This window comes from Perognathus longimembris, chromosome 7 (genome assembly GCF_023159225.1).
Source record: "Perognathus longimembris pacificus isolate PPM17 chromosome 7, ASM2315922v1, whole genome shotgun sequence".
Taxonomy (NCBI): Eukaryota; Metazoa; Chordata; class Mammalia; order Rodentia; family Heteromyidae; genus Perognathus; species Perognathus longimembris.
Genome location: NC_063167.1, coordinates 23,101,578 through 23,122,163, shown reverse-complemented (window position 1 = coordinate 23,122,163; position 20,586 = coordinate 23,101,578). Strand labels below are relative to the sequence as shown.

Below are 20,586 nucleotides of genomic sequence, written 5' to 3'. Positions count from 1 at the left end.
TACTAGTTCCTCAGGTAGGAATATATTGAAGAGAGCTACAGGCTTTGACCTCACAAAACTTTCAGTGGGGTAGATAGACTGGACACTTGTAAACAGCTGAGCTGAATGCTCAATGCTCTGAGGAGGCCATACAAGTCCATAAAGTATAGGGCCGTTAAGTCTCCCACAAGCCACAGAAGAAAATCTTCACAGAGGATAAAGATAATGACTGTCAGGAGTAACAACAGGCTGTACACAATGTACAGGTACAAATACCATGCCACCCACAGTGAATATAACCATTACATTTCAAAAAGATGATTCTCTCAAGTCCTTGAGGAAAAATATACCTGGGTTATGAAACTGTCAAAAGGTTTAACTTGGCTTGTATGGAGATTTCCACACATCTTGAAAGAGAAAGGATTCCCAATTACAAGTTTTCTAAAGTAAATGCTCTAAGAAAAGCCAGAAGGAGAAGGGTCTTTGCAGCAGATATTAAACAAAATGTGTTTCCTATTTCTTTTTTTCTCTCTCTCGCCAATCCCGGGGCTTTGACTCAGGGCCTGAGCACTGTCCCTGGCTTCTTTTTGCTCAAGGGTAGCTACCCTACCTCCTGAGCCACGGCGCCACTTCCGGCTTCTTCCGTGTATGTGGTGCTGAGGAATCGTGCATGCCAGGCAAGCACGCTACCCGCTAAACCACATTCCCAGACCGTGTTTCCTACTTCTTATTTGCATTTTTTTTTTCTTGACACGGTGTCCCTCGTCCCACAACGATCACAGCCTTGAGTGACTGAAGGCTTACTCTTTCGCCGCGCAGACGTGTGGCTCCGTTAATTTTCTGGAGATGAGAACTAGATTGGGATGCCGGCGGCGCGATTTTAGGAGGCCAAAGAGAGAATACTGGCTAGTTTGTGGAGACCAAGGGGCCAGGCCTACGGAAGCCCCTAAACAACTAAGGCCTAAGGTTAGGAAAACAGGAGGGCGCTGAGTACGCCCAGGAGAAAAGGAAAAAAAGCATTTTTTTTTTTTTTTCAGTTCACCTAGCAACGCACAGCACCAACGCACCGCACTACTGCCGCCGACCCGGCCGATCGCGATCGCGAGCCCAACCTCTCAACCCCACGATTCCTTGCGACCTTCGAGTCCCGCCCACCAATCCCTCCGCTCGGTCCTCGGCTGCCCTGGTTGCACAGCGGCCTCGATTGGTCGAGCCTGAGCCGTCATGGCGGCGCCCGTGTGACCCGGTCCCTACCGTGACGGGATCGGTGGCCCGTGGCGCGGGCTCCCGTGGGGATCAGGAAGGCGCCATGCTCAGGGCGGCGTGGAGGGCTCTGAGTTCGGTTCGAACCCATGCCTCGGGCTTCGGGCTGCCAGGCAAGGCGAGCGCCAGGCTCCCCTCAGCCCAGTGGGGCCTGCAGCCTCCAAGTGAGGAGCTGGGACGTGGGGTTCGAAGGAGGTGAAGGGAAGGGGACGGGCGGAGATGGCGGGGGGGGGTGCAGGCCCTGGGAAGGACCCGAGGTAGTGACCTGGGGTGGGGGAGAGGTGGGAGAGAGGTGGGAGAGAGGTGGGGAGGGGGACAGGACCTGAGTGCCAGGCGATGGAGGAAGGCTCGGGGCAATCCCAGCCCTAGGACTTAAGGAAATGGATGTCGCCCCCCCCCCCCGGCCTGCCCAGGCCATCTCCTGCAGGCTACCCGCGGACACGCCGTCCAGAAGCCAAGTAAGAGGCCTTGGGGGTGGCCACGGGGGTGGCGGTGGCGGTGGCCGGACCGTGTGGGAGAACTAACAGGGAGAGTTCACCCTGGGTGCCCCTCATCCGTACTTGTTTCACAGTCCAGCCCAACCAGGATGGTGACCCACCTCTTTCCACGCTGCTCAAAGACTACCAGAACGTCCCTGGAATTGACAAGTAAGCCGGGAGAAATGACTTCAGGGCAGGGGTACCTGGGGGATGCTAGACAAGTGGAGAAGGAGTAGCTTTGAGAGGATACCCGCTGTATTTGAAGCTCGATTATAGATGAGGCAGGGAGCTACAGGGACTAGAGTGTGGGTATCATGGTGGGCATCAAGGGCATATGGCACTCACTGAGCTGTATTTCTTGCTTGCATTTGTACTCTGAATGAAGACTTTGTACCACCAGATACCCAGGAGTTAAGATGCCTCATTGTTCTGTGTAGAAACCTTTCATGTGTTTCTTCCACGAAAGAATAGTGCCCCTATTTAATAGATTATTATTAAGCTGCCCCATGTCCTGCATTTCCTAAGGGGCAGAGCTGGGGTTTAAATCATGGGCTGACAGACACCAAAGCCAAGATCTCCCTGCTCAGCCCTTGTTCTGCAGGGCTGCCCCCCCAATTTTGGCCACTGTTAAGTTTGGCTTGAAGTATCTCAAGACAGACAAAACCATATTCCAGCTAAAAAGGGGAATCCTTTATGTCTGTTGTGGGACTTGAACTCGCGGCCTGGGTGCTGCTCCTGAGCTCTTCTGCTCAAGGAACATGCTCTACCACTTTGAGACACAGTGCTACTTCTGGTTTTCTGGTGGGTAATTGGAGATAAAGAGTCTCATGGACTTCCCTGACTGGTCTGGTTTTGAACTGTGATCCTCAGAGCTCAGCCTCCTGAGTAGCTAGGATTACAGGCGTGAGCCATCAGGGCCCCGCACTTGCTTTTTAAACTAAAATGAAAATTGCATTTCTTCCCTTTTCCCATCTTCTTTCATACTTACCTGTTATTGCTGTGGTTGTTCAACAGGGTTGATGATGTTGTGAGGAGAGTCTTGTCTTTGGAAATGGCCAACAAGGTGAGTGATACCTATGTCAAGACCTCACTCAGCCCTCTCTCCTGGGACTTACTCCCACTGTGGTGAGCACCCTACATCCCATGCTTCTCTAATATGCTTACCCCCACTGTTATTTTGTGTCCACTTGTGTCAGTACCCCTAGACTTAGCCCATAAGAGCAGAGAGAGTTTTGCTTCTTGATTGTACTTAAACATCTGACAAGTATTAGGTGGTGCTCAATAAAGAAGTGTGCATGAATGAGTAAACTTTGGAGACATTCATCCAATAAGCATCTCTTATTGGTGGCCTCTGTCTTAGGCTCACCTAGAGATGAGTAGCCATGTGGCTGGCCAAAACCATGGTAAGCACAGTAAAGTCCCAGCCCTGAACCTTATGAACGTGTATGCAGTAAATGCACCCATGGCCTTTTGACCAGGAACGTTCTTAGGGGGTGGCAGATCATACAGATATTCTTGATCTTTCTCTTCAACAGAAAGAGAAGCTAAAAGTCAAGCAAGAACAGTTGATGGAGAAGATTGAGGCAAACCTTGAGAACACCAGATCCCTGGAGGCTCAAGGTTGGTCAGGAGTTCCTTGGGGGGATGTGGGGAAACATCTGTTCAGTGGTACAAGAGTTCTTGCCTAGTCTGCAAGTACACTTAACTGTAGTAAAGGAAAGGGAGAGACATCAAGGACCTGAACTCCAGATCCTAGACCCTGTGATACTGTCACCCATCCTCTCTGGAGCATCTGCTGTCTAATCTGCAAATGAGAGATCAGAGGCATGACAGAGGTACTATGACTTCATGGCAGATAGTGAGAAGCTTGAGGATGTAAACATACCTTGGAAACTAAAAATCGTGGTCTATGATAATAACAGTAAGACTGTTAACATCTAGAGAAACATCTGGGCATACAGATATGTGTAACATTCCCAAAGGCATAAGTTCTTACTTTGGTTTCAAGCTGGAACTGGAAATAGTCTTTACTAAATATTAGTGGAAACCCCACCACCTGCCCCTTGCTTTGGGTGCAGTTTATCTTCACTGACTCCAAGAGCAATGAAGTAGCTATCACATGAACCATGAGCTGAAAGCATGATGCACCTAGGTGGGCCTGCATGTTTCTTCCCCCTGCCATCAGCCTCCATTACAGTCTCTGCCTCCTCTTGCTTCCTGTTTTATTTCTCCCCTCTGGCAGAGTTCTTAGTAACTACTGACTCCATTGGAAAGGCCATGCTTCTTTTCTTTTTTGAAGCAGCAGCTCATTCTATAGTCCAGGCTGGCTTCAAACTTAAGATCCTTCCGCCTTAGCCTCCCAGGTGCTGAGCTTATTGGTGTCTACCACCTCACCAGGCTCTCTATTGATTTTCCTAGTCCTTTCTGAAAAGATGAGTTTCAGCTCCCTGCAGCCTGGCTTAAACTCTAGCCAGGTTGGGACCATCTTAACCACAGAAGGGCTATGTATCTCACCTCACCTATTTCTGCTTATCACTATTGATTTGTCCCAGGATATTTGCCAAGACAGTGGCAAGGTGACAGTTTATGTTCTCTTTAACCACAAGTTTGGTGCTGCCCCTCACCCCGATTCCTGAAGGCCAGTTCCTTCTGTCATACTGCCTGCTCTATAGTAGCCCCAGGAACTGAAGCCCATATCAGTCTCTCCACTTTGCAGCAGGGGGTGTGCAGGAGCCATGACTCCCACTACTCTTACTGCAGTGCTTCCAGAACTGTGTGCTGCCAAGGGCCTACTGGGGCCGTGCCCTCTTGGGGCCAATTGTTGCTTTGACCAATCTCAGCAACACAGGTAGGAATCAAATAAATGGAAACATGAAGGACAAATGCTCCCAAGGCTATAGAAGACAGTGGGAGCTGAGAATTCTGAAAACTTATTAGTGAAAGCAGCTAGCAGAGGAGAGGGAAAGGTGTAGACCCTTAACAAATTTGGGATCTTATCTTACTGCATTGGCTAGGGCCTCTAGTACAGTATTGAATCATTAACCATAATAATTAGTATGGTAGTCTAATTCCTCAATGTAATAAGAATGCATGGAAGAGTTAAGTGTTACCATTAAGAATGGTATTTGGCCAGGCACCAGTGGCTCACACCTGTAATCCTAGCTATTCAGTAGGCTGAGATCTGAGGATCACAGTTCAAAGCCAGACCAGAGACTCCTATCTCCAATTAACCACCAGAAGTGGCACTGTGGCTCATGTGGTAGAGTGCTAGCCTTGAGCTGAAGAGCTCAGGGATAGTGCCCAGGCCCAGAGTTCAAGCCCCACTACTGACCAAAATAAAAGGTATTTGTACCAGGCACTGGTGGCTCACTTCTGTAATCCTAGCTACTCAAGAGGCCCAGGATCACAGTTACAAGGCAGCCCAGGCAGGAAAGTCCATAAGACTCTTTTTGTTTGTTTCATTTTGTTTGTTTGTTTTGCAAGTCCTGGGGCTTGGATTCAGGGCCTGAGCATTGTCCCTGGCTTCTTTTTGCTCAAGGCTAGCACTCTACTACTTGAGCCACAGTGCCACTTTTCTATATACCGTTTTCTATATGGCCGTTTTCTATATACGTGGTGCTGGGGAATCGAACCCAGGGCTTCATGTATACGAGGCAAGCACTCTTGCCACTAGGCCCATATTCCCAACCACCCATAAGACTCTTATTTTGGGCTGGGGATATGACCTAGTGGCAAGAGCGCTTGCCTTGTATACTTGAAGCCCTGGGTTCGATTCCCCAGCACCACATATACAGAAAATGGCCAGAAGTGGCGCTGTGACTCAAGTGGCAGAGTGCTAGCCTTGAGCAAAAAGAAGCCAGGGACAGTCCTCAGGCCCTGAGTCCAAGGCCCAGGACTGGCAAAAACAAACAACAACAAAAAAGAAAACACCCTTATTTAATCTTTTTTTTTTTTTTTTTTGCCAGTCCTGGGCCTTGAACTCAGGGCCTGAGCACTGTCCCTGGTGGCTTCTTATTTTGCTCAAGGCTAGCAACTCTGCCACTTGAGCTACAGCACCGCTTCTTATTTTGCTCAAGGCTAGCAACTCTGCCACTTGAGCCACAGCACCACTTCTGGCCATTTTCTGTATATGTGGTACTGAGGAATAGAACCCAGGGCTTCATGTATATGAGGCAAGCACTCTTGCCACTAGGCTATATTCCCAGCCCCAACTCTTAATCTTTAATTAAGCACCCAAAAGGCCAGACATGGAGCTGTGGCTCAAGTGGTAGAGCGCCTTAAGTAAAAAAGCTCAAGAACAGTACCCAGGGCCTGAGTTCAAGCCCTGCAACTGGCATTTTTTTAAAAATGCTATTTGTTTTAGATATTATTTAACATCAAGAAATATCCCTTAGACTTTGATTTCCAAAGGAAGATAATCCAGTCTTTTGAGATCTTAAAATACAAGGTGCTTTGTGATTTATACAGAGCTATGTAAGAGTAACGGTGATTGTGTTTTCTTTAAATTCTTTAAAACATAATGCAGGCCTGGGCCCTTTCTTCCTCTGGGCCCAGCTCTCATCCTCTGTGGTTTTTGGTTTCAGTTGTCTCCTTGACGGTCAGGATTCACAGTTTGGAAGAACACATGCAGAAACACCGACAGGTAAACCCTGGGTATCACTCACAGCTAAACAGTAGCAGTCTAAGGCAGATGAGTTAGAAATAGGTCTCTGAGTGCCTGCTCTTCAACTGCAGTGGAGAAAAACAATGCCCTCCCACCTCTACAGGAGCCATAGGTCTGCCAGGGCTCTGCTAGCTGACATCAGTGGCTAAGAACACAAACTTCAGAGCACAGTCACTGATACATATTGGGTGCTTAACAAATATTTATTGACTGCATAAATGGAGTCAGATTGCCCTGTTCAAAACCCAGCTCTGCTACTTCAATTTAACAACCTGTGTGACTTTGGGGAAGTTATAGGCTTTAGTCTTAGTTCTTCAGACTGTAAGGTAGGAATTGTAAGAGAACCTGCCCACAGAATTGCAAGGATTACATGAAATAATAAAAGCCCATTGCATAGACAGTCTATAGACCCATGCTAAGTGCTTTACATGCACCATCTCATGTAACACCTGTTTCTTACCCAGCTTTGAGAGGACCAATCTAGTTGTGCAGTGAAGTTACTTCTCAACATATTGCTAGAAGTGATTGCTAAGATTTGAAATGAGGCAATCTTGGCACAAGACCCATATTCTGTTTCCTTTTTCGGTCCTGGGATTAGACCCAGGGCCTTTTTCTTTTCTACACCCAGCCCCATAATACTCATGTGTATATAGGGCTTGAACTCTGGGCCTAGGCACTGTCCCTGAGTACTTCAGCTCAAGGCTAGCACTCTACCACTTTAGCCAAAGCGCCACTTCCAGTTTTCTGGGGGTTATCTGGAGATAAGAGTCTCACAGACTTTTCCCTCACAGGTTGGCTTTGAACTGTGATCCTCAGATCTCGGCCTCCTGAGTAGTTAGGATTACAGGCGTGAGCCATTGGCACACAGCTACATACCCATATTCTTAACCATTATGTCACATCTCCAGAACATTTGGCACAGAACTACTATAATTAAGTACTTGTGGTTATGTTTAATAAATACATGGTAATGAATATACACTGATCCCATATCATGCCTGGCACCTCAGAGTTCCCCTAAAATGGTTGATCATGTATCTTGGAGATCACAGTTTGGTTCACTTAAATATGGAACCACAGCCTCAATGCAGCGGTCCCTCATAGAGCAGCATCCAGCACAGACCCCCCAGGCCCCCTCCCCCTCCTCTCAGCCCCAGCTGACAAGTTTGCTAAGCTGTGGGTGGGATAAGAAAAGATCATTAGACTAGGAGTCAGACGTGAGACCCAGTTTCAAGCTCCATCTCAGCACCCACAGTTTTAAGGAGTTTTTGTGACTCAGATAATGTCTTTGAAGCTTTATTTTCCCATCTGTAAAATGTGAAGAATGACAATACCACCCTTAGAATTACACTACAATTTTCATAAGGTTTTAATGAAATGAAAAAAATAAACATCCTTTTTACTGTAAACAGCATCAGTAAAATACAGACTATTAAAATGCAGGACAAGGAATATTGAAATACACACTCTATTAAAATACAGGACAAAGCCCAAAAGCGCTATCTTCAGATGAGCACTAACAAGAGGAAAAAGTTGCTCACAAACCTCCGTAAGACCAACTATGATGTCTTTGAGAAGACATGCAAGGAGCTGGGGATTGAATACACCCTTACCCCTCTGTACCTCCGTAAAGCCCATCGCCGCCTCCTGACCAAAAAGGCTCTGTGCATTCGGGTATGAGACCACATGGGTGGAGGGAATGGTTGGAAGGAGCATCAATAACACTAGGGAGGATCACAGGCCACTGACCTCTGGGAAAAGGGCTGGGGGGAGACAGGTTTCCACCAGCCTGCTCTAATAAGGTGTTCCCTTTCAAACTCCAGGTTTTCCAGGAGAAGCAAAAGCTGAAGAAGCAACAAAAGGCCTTAAAAGCTGCAGCAGCAGCAGCCGCAAAACAAAACCAGGGGATCCCAGTGAGCCCTTCCAAAATCTGACCAGAGACACTCAGCGAAAACCAATAAAGTCTGTTCCAATTACTTTTGTCTGCCTTGCAGAGTGATAAGAGAAACAATGGTGTTCTTTTTGGATTGAAAGAAAGGGAGGAATTGATTTGTTCAGCCTTGGGATTTCAGAATTTTCTGGAACACAAAGTCTGCCCTTACCCCACTGAACAGTCAGTCATCCACCCCACCACCTGTCATCAGGATGGCATGTGTTCCAGTGGAGGCAAGGCTGAGCACTGCAGCATGGTGGAAGAGTTGCTGGCTTGGTAGAAAGACCAGCTGTACGAGCTGCCTTCTGAACAGAGTTTTAAAGGATGAATAGAAATTCACTGGGCAAAGGGAGGGATAGCATCCAGGCAGAAGGAATTGCAAGTACAAAGGCAAAGAAGTCTAGAGGCACATGCCATATTCAGGGAGAAGTAAAAGTCTGAACCTGGAAGCTGCAGTAGATGTGTAATACATTATGTGCTAGGCGGAAGAGCTTGCACACTGATCTCTAGGGGAAGGAGAGGCAGTTAAAAGTTTTTTGTTGTTGTTGTTGTTGTTGATGTTGCTTTTTGGTGTGAGAGCTAGCACTCTGCCACTTGAGCCACAGCACCACTTCTGGCTTTTTCTGGTTATGTGGTACTGAGGATCGAACCCAGCTCATGCATGCTAGGCAAGCACTCTACCACTAAGCCATATTCCCAACCCAGTTAAAAGTTTTAACACCCAGGAGTAGTGATAAAAGTTTGTCTATTTAGGTGGTTAGGCAGAAGCTATGTGGAAGGGAACTGGGAACAGTGATCAGAATAACCATTTCTGGGGGGCTGGGAATGTGACTTAGCAGCAAAGTACTTGCCTAGCATGCATGAAGCCCTGGGTTTGATTCCTCAGCACCAAATAAACAGAAAAAGCCGGAAGTGGCAGAGTGCTAGCCTTGAACAAAAGGAAGCCAGGGACAGTGTTCAGGCCTGGAGTTCGAGCCCCAGGACCAGCAAAAATTAGTAATAACGTTTTTGGAGATAAGAGTGTTTGGTGTTCACATTGAGAATCTATTTTCAAATAAGTAGCAGGTGCCTGTGGCCTTACTAAGCTACTCAGGTGGCTTAGATCTGAGATTCATGGATCTGAAGCCAGCCCAGACAAACAGATTGAAATCTGAGACTTACCTCCAATAAACCAGCAAAAAGGAAGAAGTGGAGGCATGGCTTATGGCATCAGCCATGAGCAAAAGTTGAGCCAAACCCTAAGTTCAAACAAAGTCCAAGTCCTATCCCTGTGAAAATATATAAGAACTGCTTATAAGTTCCAGGTGTTACAGATATTCCCATATAAAATCCACCTAAGCATACTAGGTATGTCTGAAGAATCCACAGAAGACACCTATCTAAAACTAAGCAAGCAAAATAAAGAGCAGAAGAGATAAGGTCAGAAAGGTAGGCAGTCGCCTGGTGATACAGAGTCATCTAAGGTGTATACTGCTTAGGCTACAGCAGGAACCAACTGAACTGAGCTTGGGGCATGACTCAGAGCACTAGCTCAGCATGTGTAAGGCTCTGGGTTCCACCCTCAGCACTAAAGAGAAATTTTTTTTAACTCCATTCTAGAGGCTGTAATGTCCAAAATGAACATCTAGGTGCTGGCTGATTCTGTTTCTGGAGAGAGCTCTCTTCCTCCCTTGCAGAGACCATCTTATATGTCTTTCACATGGCTTCTCCTTGGTGTCTGCACTTGGAGGGAAAGAGGTAAAACTCACCAAAGTCCACTAATGCCATCAAGACAGCCCCACTTAGCAACAAATGCTCCTGGGGATGTGGCAGAAAGGAACCCTACTGCACTGTTGGTGGGAATGTAAACTAGTACAACCACTCTAGACAGCGGTCTGGAGGTTTCTCAAAAGAACTAAACATAGATCTTCCCTACAACCCAGCCATAACATTCCTGGACATCTACCCAGAACATCATAAGCCAGAATACTGTAAAGATTTTTACACATCCACATTTATTGCTGCACTTTCACAATAGCCAAAGTTGTGAAAACAGCCTAGATGCCCTACAATAGGTGAGTAGATCTCCAAACAATGTGGTACCCATACACAGTAGAATTTTATACAGCCATTAGAAAGAATAGTATTATGTAATTTGCAAGGAAATAGATGGACATAGAACAAATCATATTAAGTGAGGTAAGCAAAGTTCAGAGAGACAACAGAATATGTTTTCTCTCATGCCGAAGCTAGGTTTAAAATACACGGAGACATGATAAATTATATAGGACTCTAGGCATTCACCCAGTGAAACCAAAGGAGGAAACTCCTAAGGGAAAAACACAAAGGTACAATGCCTTTGTGCCATATACTATTTGTCAAAATAAACTCCAGGAAGTGGAAATGAAGTTTTTTCTTTTTGTCTTGTTGATCTGTCTTGGGGGAAGAGGAGTAAAGAGGCACAGAAATAGGACAAAGGATGAACAAATACAGCAGCAGAATTTGGTAGACACTATAAAACTTGTGGGTGGGGACGGGAGGAAAAAAAATGAGAGGGACTAAAGGATAACATTATCCAAAAAGAAATGTACTCATTACCTGGCTTATAAGATGGAAACTCCACGCTCGGAATATGGCCTAGTGGCAAGAGTGCTTGCCTCTTATACCTGAAGCCCTATGTATATAGAAAGTGGCCAGAAGTGGTGCTGTGGCTCAAGTGGCAGAGTGCTATCCTTGAGCAAAAAGAAGCCAGGGACCGTGCACAGGCCCTGAGTCCAAGGCCCAGGACTGGCAAAAATAAATAAATAAAATGGAAACTCCTCTGCACATCACCTTTATAATAACAATAAAATAATAATGAAAGAACAAAAGAAGATAGCCCCACTGGAGTCAGGGCTCCAGCATATGAATGGGTGGTTGGGGCATGTTCAGTCCACTATACATTGGAGCATTAGGGACACTTTGAATATAGAAAGCAAAACCATGGGAGAAAGCCAGAAAGAAAAATTTGTATTGTTCACAGAAGTTTAGATATGAACCTCAGTAAGGAGCTTTGGCCCAGAGGGCCTTGGGAGTCGTATGATTGATGCCATAGGTGTGAGTGAAACTGCCAGGGAAAGGGGATGTTCCATAAACGTGAAGCTGAGTTTAGGTGTGAGGATAGAATGGAGCCTAGGGCTCTGCAGAATCAGAAGTGAGACAGAGGCCCAGAGAAGATGAACCAGCAGATATCACTTACAGGAATAGTAGGGAAGATCCTTATAAGGAAGACGCCCTCACTAGGCATCAAACTTGGGGCTGGGGATATAGCCTAGTGGCAAGAGAGCTTGCCTCATATACATGAGGCCCTGGGTTCGATTCCCCAGCACCACATATACAGAAAAGGGCTAGAAGTGGCGCTGTGGCTCAAGTGGCAGAGTGCTAGCCTTGAGCAAAAGGAAGCCGGGGACAGTGCTCAGGCCCTGAGTCCAAGGCCCAGGACTGGCAAAAAAAAAAAAAATAGGCATCAAACTTCCAGGTCTTGTGCTACAGGGCTAGGCACCAACCCTGGGACTAGAAACATATTAGTGGGTTAGACCGTACCTTGCAAGAAACGCACCATCTAAGTACTGCCTTAGGCACATTATCTTACCCAATAGTTAAAGCCACCTTCATTCTCCACATTCGCTGACTATCCTCAGTTGACCATGAGAGGACTGAAAAACTCAGAGAGGTTAGATAATTTGCCCAAATTCACATATCTGATTAGACAGACCTTTTCATTCTGGTCCTAGGCTTCAGTTCAGAGCCTGGGTGCTGTCCCTGAACTTTTTTGCTCAAGGCTATGCTCTACCACTTGAGTCTCAGCTCCAGTTCCAGCTTTTTGCTGGTTAATTGGAGGTAAGTGTCTCATGGACTTTAACTGCCCAGGTTGGCCTTGAACTGCAATCCTCAGATCTCAGCCTCTTAGTAGCTAGGATTACTGGCACAAGCCACTAGTGCCCAGTAGATTCCAATACTTCTAAAACCTACCAGTCATCTTTTCCTCCAGCTAAGATAGACTGAAGGCTTGAATCTTGGCTTCTGAATCTCCCTGGACCTGTTAGTATCAGTCAGTTCGCTTGACTCCAAAGTGCTAATTACACTTTTGAAAAGCCAGTTCTCTTGACTCCAAAGTGCTCATTACACTTCCAAGGGACCAAAGTGTCTAAGATGCTAAGGGAGGAGTCTATATCACTCCAAACTCAAATGCTTTAGGAGCAGCAGGTTATATAAATGTCTGAAGGCCTGGCACAAGGAAATGGTACTACTTATTACCTTCCTGTCCTTTATCACAGTGCACAAACCAGGCAAAATAAGCAGATCTAAAACCCCTGGCAGCTCTCAGTAAATATATACTTCTAATGCTGAGATGTATTAAGGATTAAAAAAGTATTCATAGTGATAAAGTCCAAGGACAGCACCCATGACCTGAGTTCAAGCCCCACAACCTACAGGAAAAAAAATATCATGGTGAAGCTGTTTTAGTGGGGTGGAGGGAACTTAACCACAAGTGCAGTAAGATGGGAATAAGGATGCTAAAGAAACTCAAGAATATTGGTGTAAAAGATTTCAAAGAGTTTGGCTAGTAAGAGAAAGAAAAGCAAACCATGGAGAAATGTGGATGAAGGATGTTAATGCCTGAAGAACTTGAGCTTGGCATGTGTCAAGATGAGACTTTCCAGTGGCATGGTTGTTAAGGAGAGGATGTGGGAACATTGCCCACAAAGTGGGCAGCTGGAGGGGGGATTAAGGGTGATCTATAAGAATACTTTAGAAAGGCTAATATTAGATAGAGTTTCAAGTACGTGCTAAGACATCTAGATTGTGGTCTGTCAGAAAGCAGGAAGTCACTAAAGGGATGTGACATATTAAAAGTAGTATCTTCAGAAATTTTGCCTAGTGGTCAGTGCAGCAGAGTAGAGGAACATAACAAAAAGAAAAGAAAACTATAGGATAACTGTGATAAAAGTGAACTGTGAGAATTGGGTGACTGATACTTAACAGGTCCAGGGTGATTCAGGAGCCAAGATTCAAGCCTTCAGACTTACCTCCAAGTAACCAGCAAAAAGCTGGAACTGGAGCTGTGGCTCAAGTGGTAGAGCATAGCCTTGAGCAAAAAAGTTCAGGGACAGCACTCAGGCTCTGAACTGAAGCCTAGGACCAGAATGAAAAAAAAATGTATTAAAATCTACAAGAATATTTGTTCATCGAAGTCAAAATGCAAATAAATTATGCAAAGATGGCCAAAAGGTGATGCAGGAACTCATGATGGAGGTGAAGAAAGAAAGGGTTCACTGCCAACAAAGGAAAGAAATGATAGGAGGCCTGCTTAAGAGCATAGGAGGGCTTTCCAAGTCCTGATGATCAGGATTAAGCCAGCTTTGTGTAATGGAGTCTGTTGAAGATATTGTTTCAAGTACACTTTACTTGTGGGGAATATCTAGCCCATGGGCCATATAAAGCCATGAAACCAGTTGGCCTGGCCCTACAAGGCAATCTCAGGTGAGACTAGAAATTCAATAGTCTAGGAGCAACATAAATTTACATTTAGTGTATGCCAGGCATCAGTGGCCCACACCTGTAACCCTAGCTACTTAGGAGGCTGAGATCTGAGGATCACAGTTGGGAGCCAGCCAGTCCAAAAAGAAATTCTGTGAAACTCTTATCTCCAATTAATCACCAAAAAAGCTGGAAGTGAAGCTGTGACTCAAGTGGTAGAGCTCTAGCCTTGAGCAAAAAAGCTCATGGACAGTGCTCAGGGCCCTGATTTCAAGCTCCAGGACTAGCACACACACACAAAAATTAAGTGAATCATTCATATGCTTCCCTTTGGTTGCCCATAGCCTATCTGCCTGCATTGTGGTGACTCAGAGGACAGTCAGTGCAAGGCAGGCTAGTAGTGTACAAGTTTCAAAAGTATTAACAACTGGTGATGATAAGACAAGATCCAATGAATGAATTCTTCACAAGGTTGATGACCTTGCCACTGAATACTGACAGCAATGCATCAACCTGTCAACACAGACAATAACTCTAATCCAACCTTTGGCCACACATTCACTGAATGAAAATTAAGGAAATTACAGTACATAGAAAAAGACCTCAAGAGCCAATGACACAAACAAAATATGTTCCAATTCCAAGATGCAGGATTAGAACTTCAAAGCAAAATGATCATGTCACTGGTGACACACATATTGAATATGTATTAAAACTTAAGTGTTACAATATTCTACACATGATCAACCTCAAAGAAAAGTTGACGCAGATGCTGAATGTCAGCTTTTCAAGAGAAATGGACAAGTGATTTTTTTTTTTGGGGGGGGGTTGATGTTCAAGTCAAACCTGTGTGCCTCATTTGTGGCCATGTGTTAGCAGCAATGGGAAGAAAAAAAAAGGTAATCTGGAGTATCACTAGAACTCAAAACATACTAAACTCAGGGAATTGAAAGGCCAAATGTAACTCGATAAAAATCAATGTTCTTTAGCAAAGTATGTTATCACAACAAGCCAGGCAAAAGTGCCTGATAACCTACAACCTGAAATCATTCAGCTGCAGGGAGGGCTATTATGAGCTGAAAGCTAGGTACAACTTCCTAGTGCTATTACTCTGAAAACGTTACATAAGCAATGATTAAATTCTCACTTTGAGGAGACATGAAGGAAAATATGCATCTGTGCCCCCAAACAACTTACTGCTGCAAGCAGTTCTTTTCAAAACTATCATAAAGAGTCCAGAATGACCAACGGAAAACTAGACAAGCAGTTGAGTGTATCAACATCAAACACATGCCTCACCAAAAAAAAGTAGTTCTAAGCCATCATACAGGGGATTGGTTAATATTTGACCAAATATAGCAGGCCAATTTTTAGGTGACTAATTTTACATGGCCCAGGAATGATGTTTTATATCGAAAAGACCCTTGGCAGAAAAAAAAAAAAAATCCCATCTCTGCTTTAAGATGCCAAAGATTAAAGGGCACCCCTTCCATCCCCTATTTAACTGAATGGTTGCTTGTTATTTACCAAATGCTTTCTCGATCTGATTAATCAGAGCAACCCAGTAAGGTGAACGTGGCGTCCATTTCACAGAGAAGTGGCCCAGGTTCACAAACCTGCCCAAGATCACAGCCCGGGAACGGGGAGGATTAGGGAGGGAGTCCTATCAAGGTCCGTCTGACCTGAGTTGGCTCCCCGGCTTTGCCGGGGCTGCCTGGCTCACGAACTAGAGGGCCAGGCGGATGAAAGGCTTCGGTGCCGGAGCCAGAGCTCGGGGCTGGTTGTGAATCCCGCAGCAGACCCTACCCGGGTGGCTTCTCCAGCCTCCCGCGGAACGGCAAAGCGGCGCGACTCAAAACCCCTCCCAGACGGCCGCGGACCAACCCCCTGAGACTGGCTCTTCCGACTAGCCCAATGAGCATCGGGCCCTCAAGGCACCTCCTACCAAACGTCTCCCTGATTGGCTCGCCTTTACCATTGCGGCGTTGCCCTAGCAACCGGCTAGGGGGACGCGGTGGGGACTCCCGGCCGCAGGCTTCCTATAGGGAGGGCGCTTTACTTGCCCGGCTGGCTCCCAGCACCATGTCGGTGAGGACGTTACCGCTGCTCTTCTTGAACCTCGGCGGGGAGATGCTTTACGTCCTGGACCAGCGGCTGCGGGCCCAGAACATCCCCGGAGACAAGGCCCGCAAAGGTGAGAGGACTTTGGCCCTCACAGCCAGATCTGCACCCTTCAGCCCCGCCCTCGCCGCCCTCATACCTATAGCCAGACCCTCTCCCTCACAGCGTCCCCCCACCCCCGCTCCAACCCTTACCCCGCCCGGCCCCCTCACTGCTGCCCGGCCGAACACCCAACAGCCACACCAACACCACCTCTGCATTTCACTCAGAGCTGGGGGGTGGGGGGAGGGGGGCCTTCCTCGCATGAGGCAGTTCCCGTGCAGTTTAGTTGAAGCGCCTCTAGAGTCAAATTTTCCCCACAAGGTCCTTTCCCAGCAGAAGCACTTAGCACCCTACTGGCTATAGCTAGAGAATCTGATCGCCCAATTTCCCCATCTCTTCAAATGGGAGAAATTATTTCCCAATCTCTTTTGAAAACCAGTTCCTTCCAAAAGTGGGATCCCAGCTGCGTACCACTTAGCAACATACCCTTTGCTACTCCAAGCATCCTTTACCCACGTGGAACAGCTTCTGATTCTCCATTCCTGTACCGAATATCCTCCTACACAGCTGGAGAGTTTTTTGTGTTTTTTTTTAAACTTTCCTTTTGCAAGAATTAGAAGGGAATTGTGAAAATATCATAGGAGCGCTTCTAAATTGCAAAATCTGGTTCCCTTGCACACACAGCATATGTAATTCCCACAAAATGACCACTCGAAACACCACCACTCTTTTCCTTCCTTCTCAGCAAATAACTGCTTTTGCCAAATTACCTGGGTCTAAGTATGAAGGACATACTGTATTTCCAAGATAGAGGAGGAAAAGTTGATATAAAGGCAATTGGCATAGCCACTGATTTGTTCCCTCCAACCTTCTCTGTATGTGCAATTGATGTTAAGCATATACATTATTAACTATTGTACATGTGTGATTGTGTCCAAGTTCATACATAAATGAGAATTTCCTACGAAACAGAAAGACTGGGCCATTCATTCTAACCATTGCTGCCAGCAGGCCGTCTAAGGTGACCTGTCCATACATCCCTTGCTAAGACACTTGGTTAGTCTCCTGTGTTTGTCCAGATGTGGGCCATGTCCTTGTGCAGGTCATTTTCAGGCCTTTCTCAGAATTATCTCTTACCAGTACCTGTCTCCCACTTTGCTATCCTAATAATACCAAACTGTTTGCAGAGCTCTAAATCATGTCCTTTATGTTTCCTCCCTTGTAAGAGCCATTCCTCCATTCTTCCCCTTCCACTTGCATATTCAGCTCAAGAGGTCTCCCCCTGAGTATAGTACCTGCCTGTATCTTATAGCACCTGTACTCCTGAAGCTTTCTATGCTTCTCTTTACCTTATCACTTGGCCATGTGGTACTGAAACAATCCCCTCACTTTATTACTTTATTCATCTTCATGCCCTAGCACCTCGTTTTCACTGGAATACAAGATAAACCAGAATTCCATAAATTTTTGAACTGAGCATCTAAATTGGCAGATTTGTGTGGTGTTGTTACTTCTTCCTTCAGAGAGTTCTGTTTTCCTTGGCGCTTATATGATCTGATTTCGTTCAGGCTAATGGCAGTGTGACAGGCTAGGGTTCTCTATATCTTGGGAGACACAGGTGTAAACTAGTAATTAAGAGTATACTCTCTAGAGTCATAAGATCTGTGTCCCATCCAAGTTGTGCCATTTAACTGTTTGTATGACCTTAGGATGTAATGTCTGTTTGTCTGTTTCGCCAAAGAATGGTAATAACATGTATACCTAAAAGCAAAGTTGTAAAGTTTGAATGAGCAGTGCATTTAACATGCTTAACACAATGAGTGGCAGGTGTTTGGCATTCAAGAAGAGGTCTAGGGCCAGGTTCTGGTGGCTCACACCCATAATCACAGCTATTCAGGAGGCTGAGATTTGAGGATCGCTGTTTGAAGCCAGCCAAGGCATGAAAGTTCATGAGATTCTATCTCCACTAAACTACTCAGAAAAAGCCAGAAGTGATGCTGTGGCTCAAGTGGTACAGCTAGCCTTGAACACAAAGAGGCTTAGGACAGTACCCAGGCCTTGAGTTCAAGCCACAGGACCAGCAAAAATAAGTCTACAGAAGACTCTTTGAATATTAGGGAAACTTTAAGAAACCATCGTTATAATTTTTCTTTATTATAGTTATAGTTTCTTTATTATAGTTTTTCATTATTATAGTTATCTTCAATGAAACCCTTTATTTTTGTATAATTGATATACACTGGTCCACTAATAAAGTTACATGCAAAATATTTTTTATGCCAAGTGCCAGTGGATCATGCCTGTAACCCTAGCCACTCAAGAGGCTGAGATCTCCAATAAACTACTCAGAAAAAGCTGGAAGAGGCACTGTGGTTTGAGCCCTAGCCTTGAGCACTAAGAGGCACAGGGACAGCACCCAGGCCCTGAGTTCAAGCCCCAGGACCTGCAAAAACAAACTTTTTAAACAAACCTAAGAAAAGCTACAGCCTTTCTGGTTTTACTGTATTGTTTTAGAGAGCTTCTGACATATTTAGTTACTCACATTCACACATTCATTCCACAGTTATTGGCTGATGTCACACCGTGTTAAGAAGCTGATCCAGCTCTCTGTGCACTCACTAGCAGTAGAGCTCTACTAATCACCCTAGTCCAGTAATGGATTCTAAAACTAGGACCTATCTTCCTAATAACAATAATAAACAACTTTAAAATGAAACACTTACCATGTATCATAGACACTTTGATCCCCACACTGTTGTATCACATAGGTAATATTATCTATCCCCATTTTTCAGATGGAAGGACAAAAGCTGCTTTGCCCAGGGTTACAGAGCTAGTGAGAGGAAAAGGAGAGGATTTGAAAGACCTTGGGCATCAGGCCATGCTCCTAACCAGTATGCTGGGGCACATTCTCATCCTGGGAGTGGGGAGAATGTATCAGATTTTTGTGGGGCTTTTTAAGATCAGGGCAAGAGGGAGGTCTTGGGGGTGGGGAAACAAGATCTAATATACCCACTGATTTTATGACAAATAAGCAGAAAGTAGTTAGCTGATAGGGAGTTGAAGATAAAGCAAGATAGAACACATAGGATTACAAAAGCTGGGAAAGCCTTGACTGTTCCACTGTTTCTAAGTTAGTATGGCTGCAGGAGAGGGAGCCAGAACTACTGTGACAGAACATCAGACATGGTAAACTAGTCCTTATAGAAGCTTTGGATGAACACAGTATATCTTCTAGATGTTTTCATTCTCTTACATGATTAATTGGTCTCCCAAGAGGCCATCCCTGTTCCCACAAGGCCACACAGATGTTGCAGTCCCTGCCCTGCCCTCCCCCCACCCCACCCCCTGCATGCAGCTTCAGTTTAACATGTAACAGAAGGGAAGTGCACTCTTTATGGGGTAACTTTTGTGAGCATTGCATATTGAATGTTGTCCCACAATTTAAGCAACAGAAAGACAACAAAAGCTACCTTTGCCTCACTCCTGTCCTCTTAAAAGCACTCACAGTTAGATCCTGTTACCTTTTGCTTATTATATTCATCATTTTATAGAAAAGGAAATGGGCCTGGGGCCATGAAGTGATTTTTTGAGACATGCACATTACAGTGTCACAGTGAGCAAAAAAAAAAATGGCATTTTACTCTGGATACCCTTGTGCCTGCCTCCCACTTAAAATATAAAGAGGAATTGTCACAAAGTCATCTGGAGAATTAATAAAAACCAGTGTGGTGACTGCCTGACTCTTTAGGAAGAAAGCGGTGGGTGCCTGCAGCACTCCAGTGGCCTCTGCTGGTAGGGAGACTCCTTGACATTTGGAGTACCTGGTACTCCCCACTTAAACTTGCAAGTTCCATTCAGTGCACAGTAAAGTCACTGTCCAAGAGAAGATGAGGGGCTGGGAATGCGGGCCAGTGGTAGAGTGCTTGCCTAGCATGCATGGAGCCCTTGGTTCGATCTCAGCACCACATATACAGAAAAAGCTGGAAGTGGCACTGTGGCTCAAAAAATAGAGTTCTAGCCTTGAGCAAAAGGAAGCCAGGGACAGTGCTCAAGCCCTGAGTTCAAGCCCCAGGACTGGCAAGAGAGAGAGGGGAGGGGGGATGAACCCCTTTCTGCATCACTGTTACCAAACACACCTTCAAAATAATCAAAGACCCTTCATCAAACAGTCCCAAGCCTATCACACTAGACCACCCTGGTTATAAATGCAACAAAGATTAAAGACATGGGAGCTGGTAATATGGCTTAGAGGTAGAAGTGCTTGCCTAGCATCCATGAAGCCCTGGGTTCGATTCCTCAGCACCACATAAACAGAAAAGGTCAGAAGTAGAGCTGTGGCTCAAGTGGTAGAGTGCTAGCCTTGAGCAAAAAGAAGCCAGGGACAGTGCTCAGGCCCTGAGTCCAAGCCCCAGGACTGGCAAAAAAAAAAAAAAAAGAATGAAAACGCAAATGAGAACATAAGGCCATATTTTTAATGGAAACAAATAGTGGCATAATTTTCCCTTGATTCACATTTCAAGTTTTCTGATTTGAACATTTCCAATTATATTCTAGCAAGGAAAAGCATACATTAACAAAATTTTCAAATTAAAACATGGGAAATA

General features: G+C 45.5%; 2 protein-coding genes across 4 annotated transcripts in view; both read left to right on the top strand.

Annotated features, from left to right (window-relative positions):
• The first annotated feature begins 1,174 nt into the window (after nt 1-1,174).
• Mrps15 (mitochondrial ribosomal protein S15) lies at nt 1,175-8,360 on the top strand. Of its 2 annotated transcripts, XM_048350911.1 has the most exons (8): nt 1,176-1,406; nt 1,656-1,700; nt 1,814-1,889; nt 2,736-2,784; nt 3,257-3,341; nt 6,305-6,363; nt 7,867-8,058; nt 8,208-8,360. In XM_048350911.1, exons 1-8 carry the CDS (start codon nt 1,289-1,291, stop codon nt 8,316-8,318), a joined length of 735 nt encoding a protein of 244 aa, XP_048206868.1. In that variant the 5' UTR covers nt 1,176-1,288; the 3' UTR covers nt 8,319-8,360. The 2 variants fall into 2 exon arrangements, with proteins under 2 accessions (XP_048206869.1, XP_048206868.1); XM_048350912.1 differs by lacking the exon at nt 1,656-1,700 and having other exon boundaries at nt 1,175-1,406.
• A 7,420-nt stretch (nt 8,361-15,780) lies between these two features.
• Nucleotides 15,781-20,586, top strand: part of Oscp1 (organic solute carrier partner 1) — a 50,573-nt gene continuing 45,767 nt past the window's right edge. Inside the window, exon 1 of one of the 2 annotated variants that reach the window (XM_048350913.1) lies at nt 15,781-16,010. In XM_048350913.1, the coding sequence (XP_048206870.1) occupies nt 15,899-16,010 (112 nt within the window). In that variant the 5' untranslated portion in view covers nt 15,781-15,898. The remainder of the gene's footprint in view (nt 16,011-20,586) is intronic. The other variant, XM_048350914.1, reaches the window with a different exon arrangement.

Excerpts from the sequence above, each read along its gene's own strand:
- Mrps15 (XM_048350911.1), top strand. The coding sequence starts at position 1,289 with ATGCTCAGGGCGGCGTGGAGGGCTCTGAGTTCGGTTCGAACCCATGCC. Across the intron at positions 1,701-1,813 it reads ACACGCCGTCCAGAAGCCAA|TCCAGCCCAACCAGGATGGT; the intron begins GTAAGAGGCCTT and ends CTTGTTTCACAG. Across the intron at positions 1,890-2,735 it reads AACGTCCCTGGAATTGACAA|GGTTGATGATGTTGTGAGGA; the intron begins GTAAGCCGGGAG and ends GTTGTTCAACAG.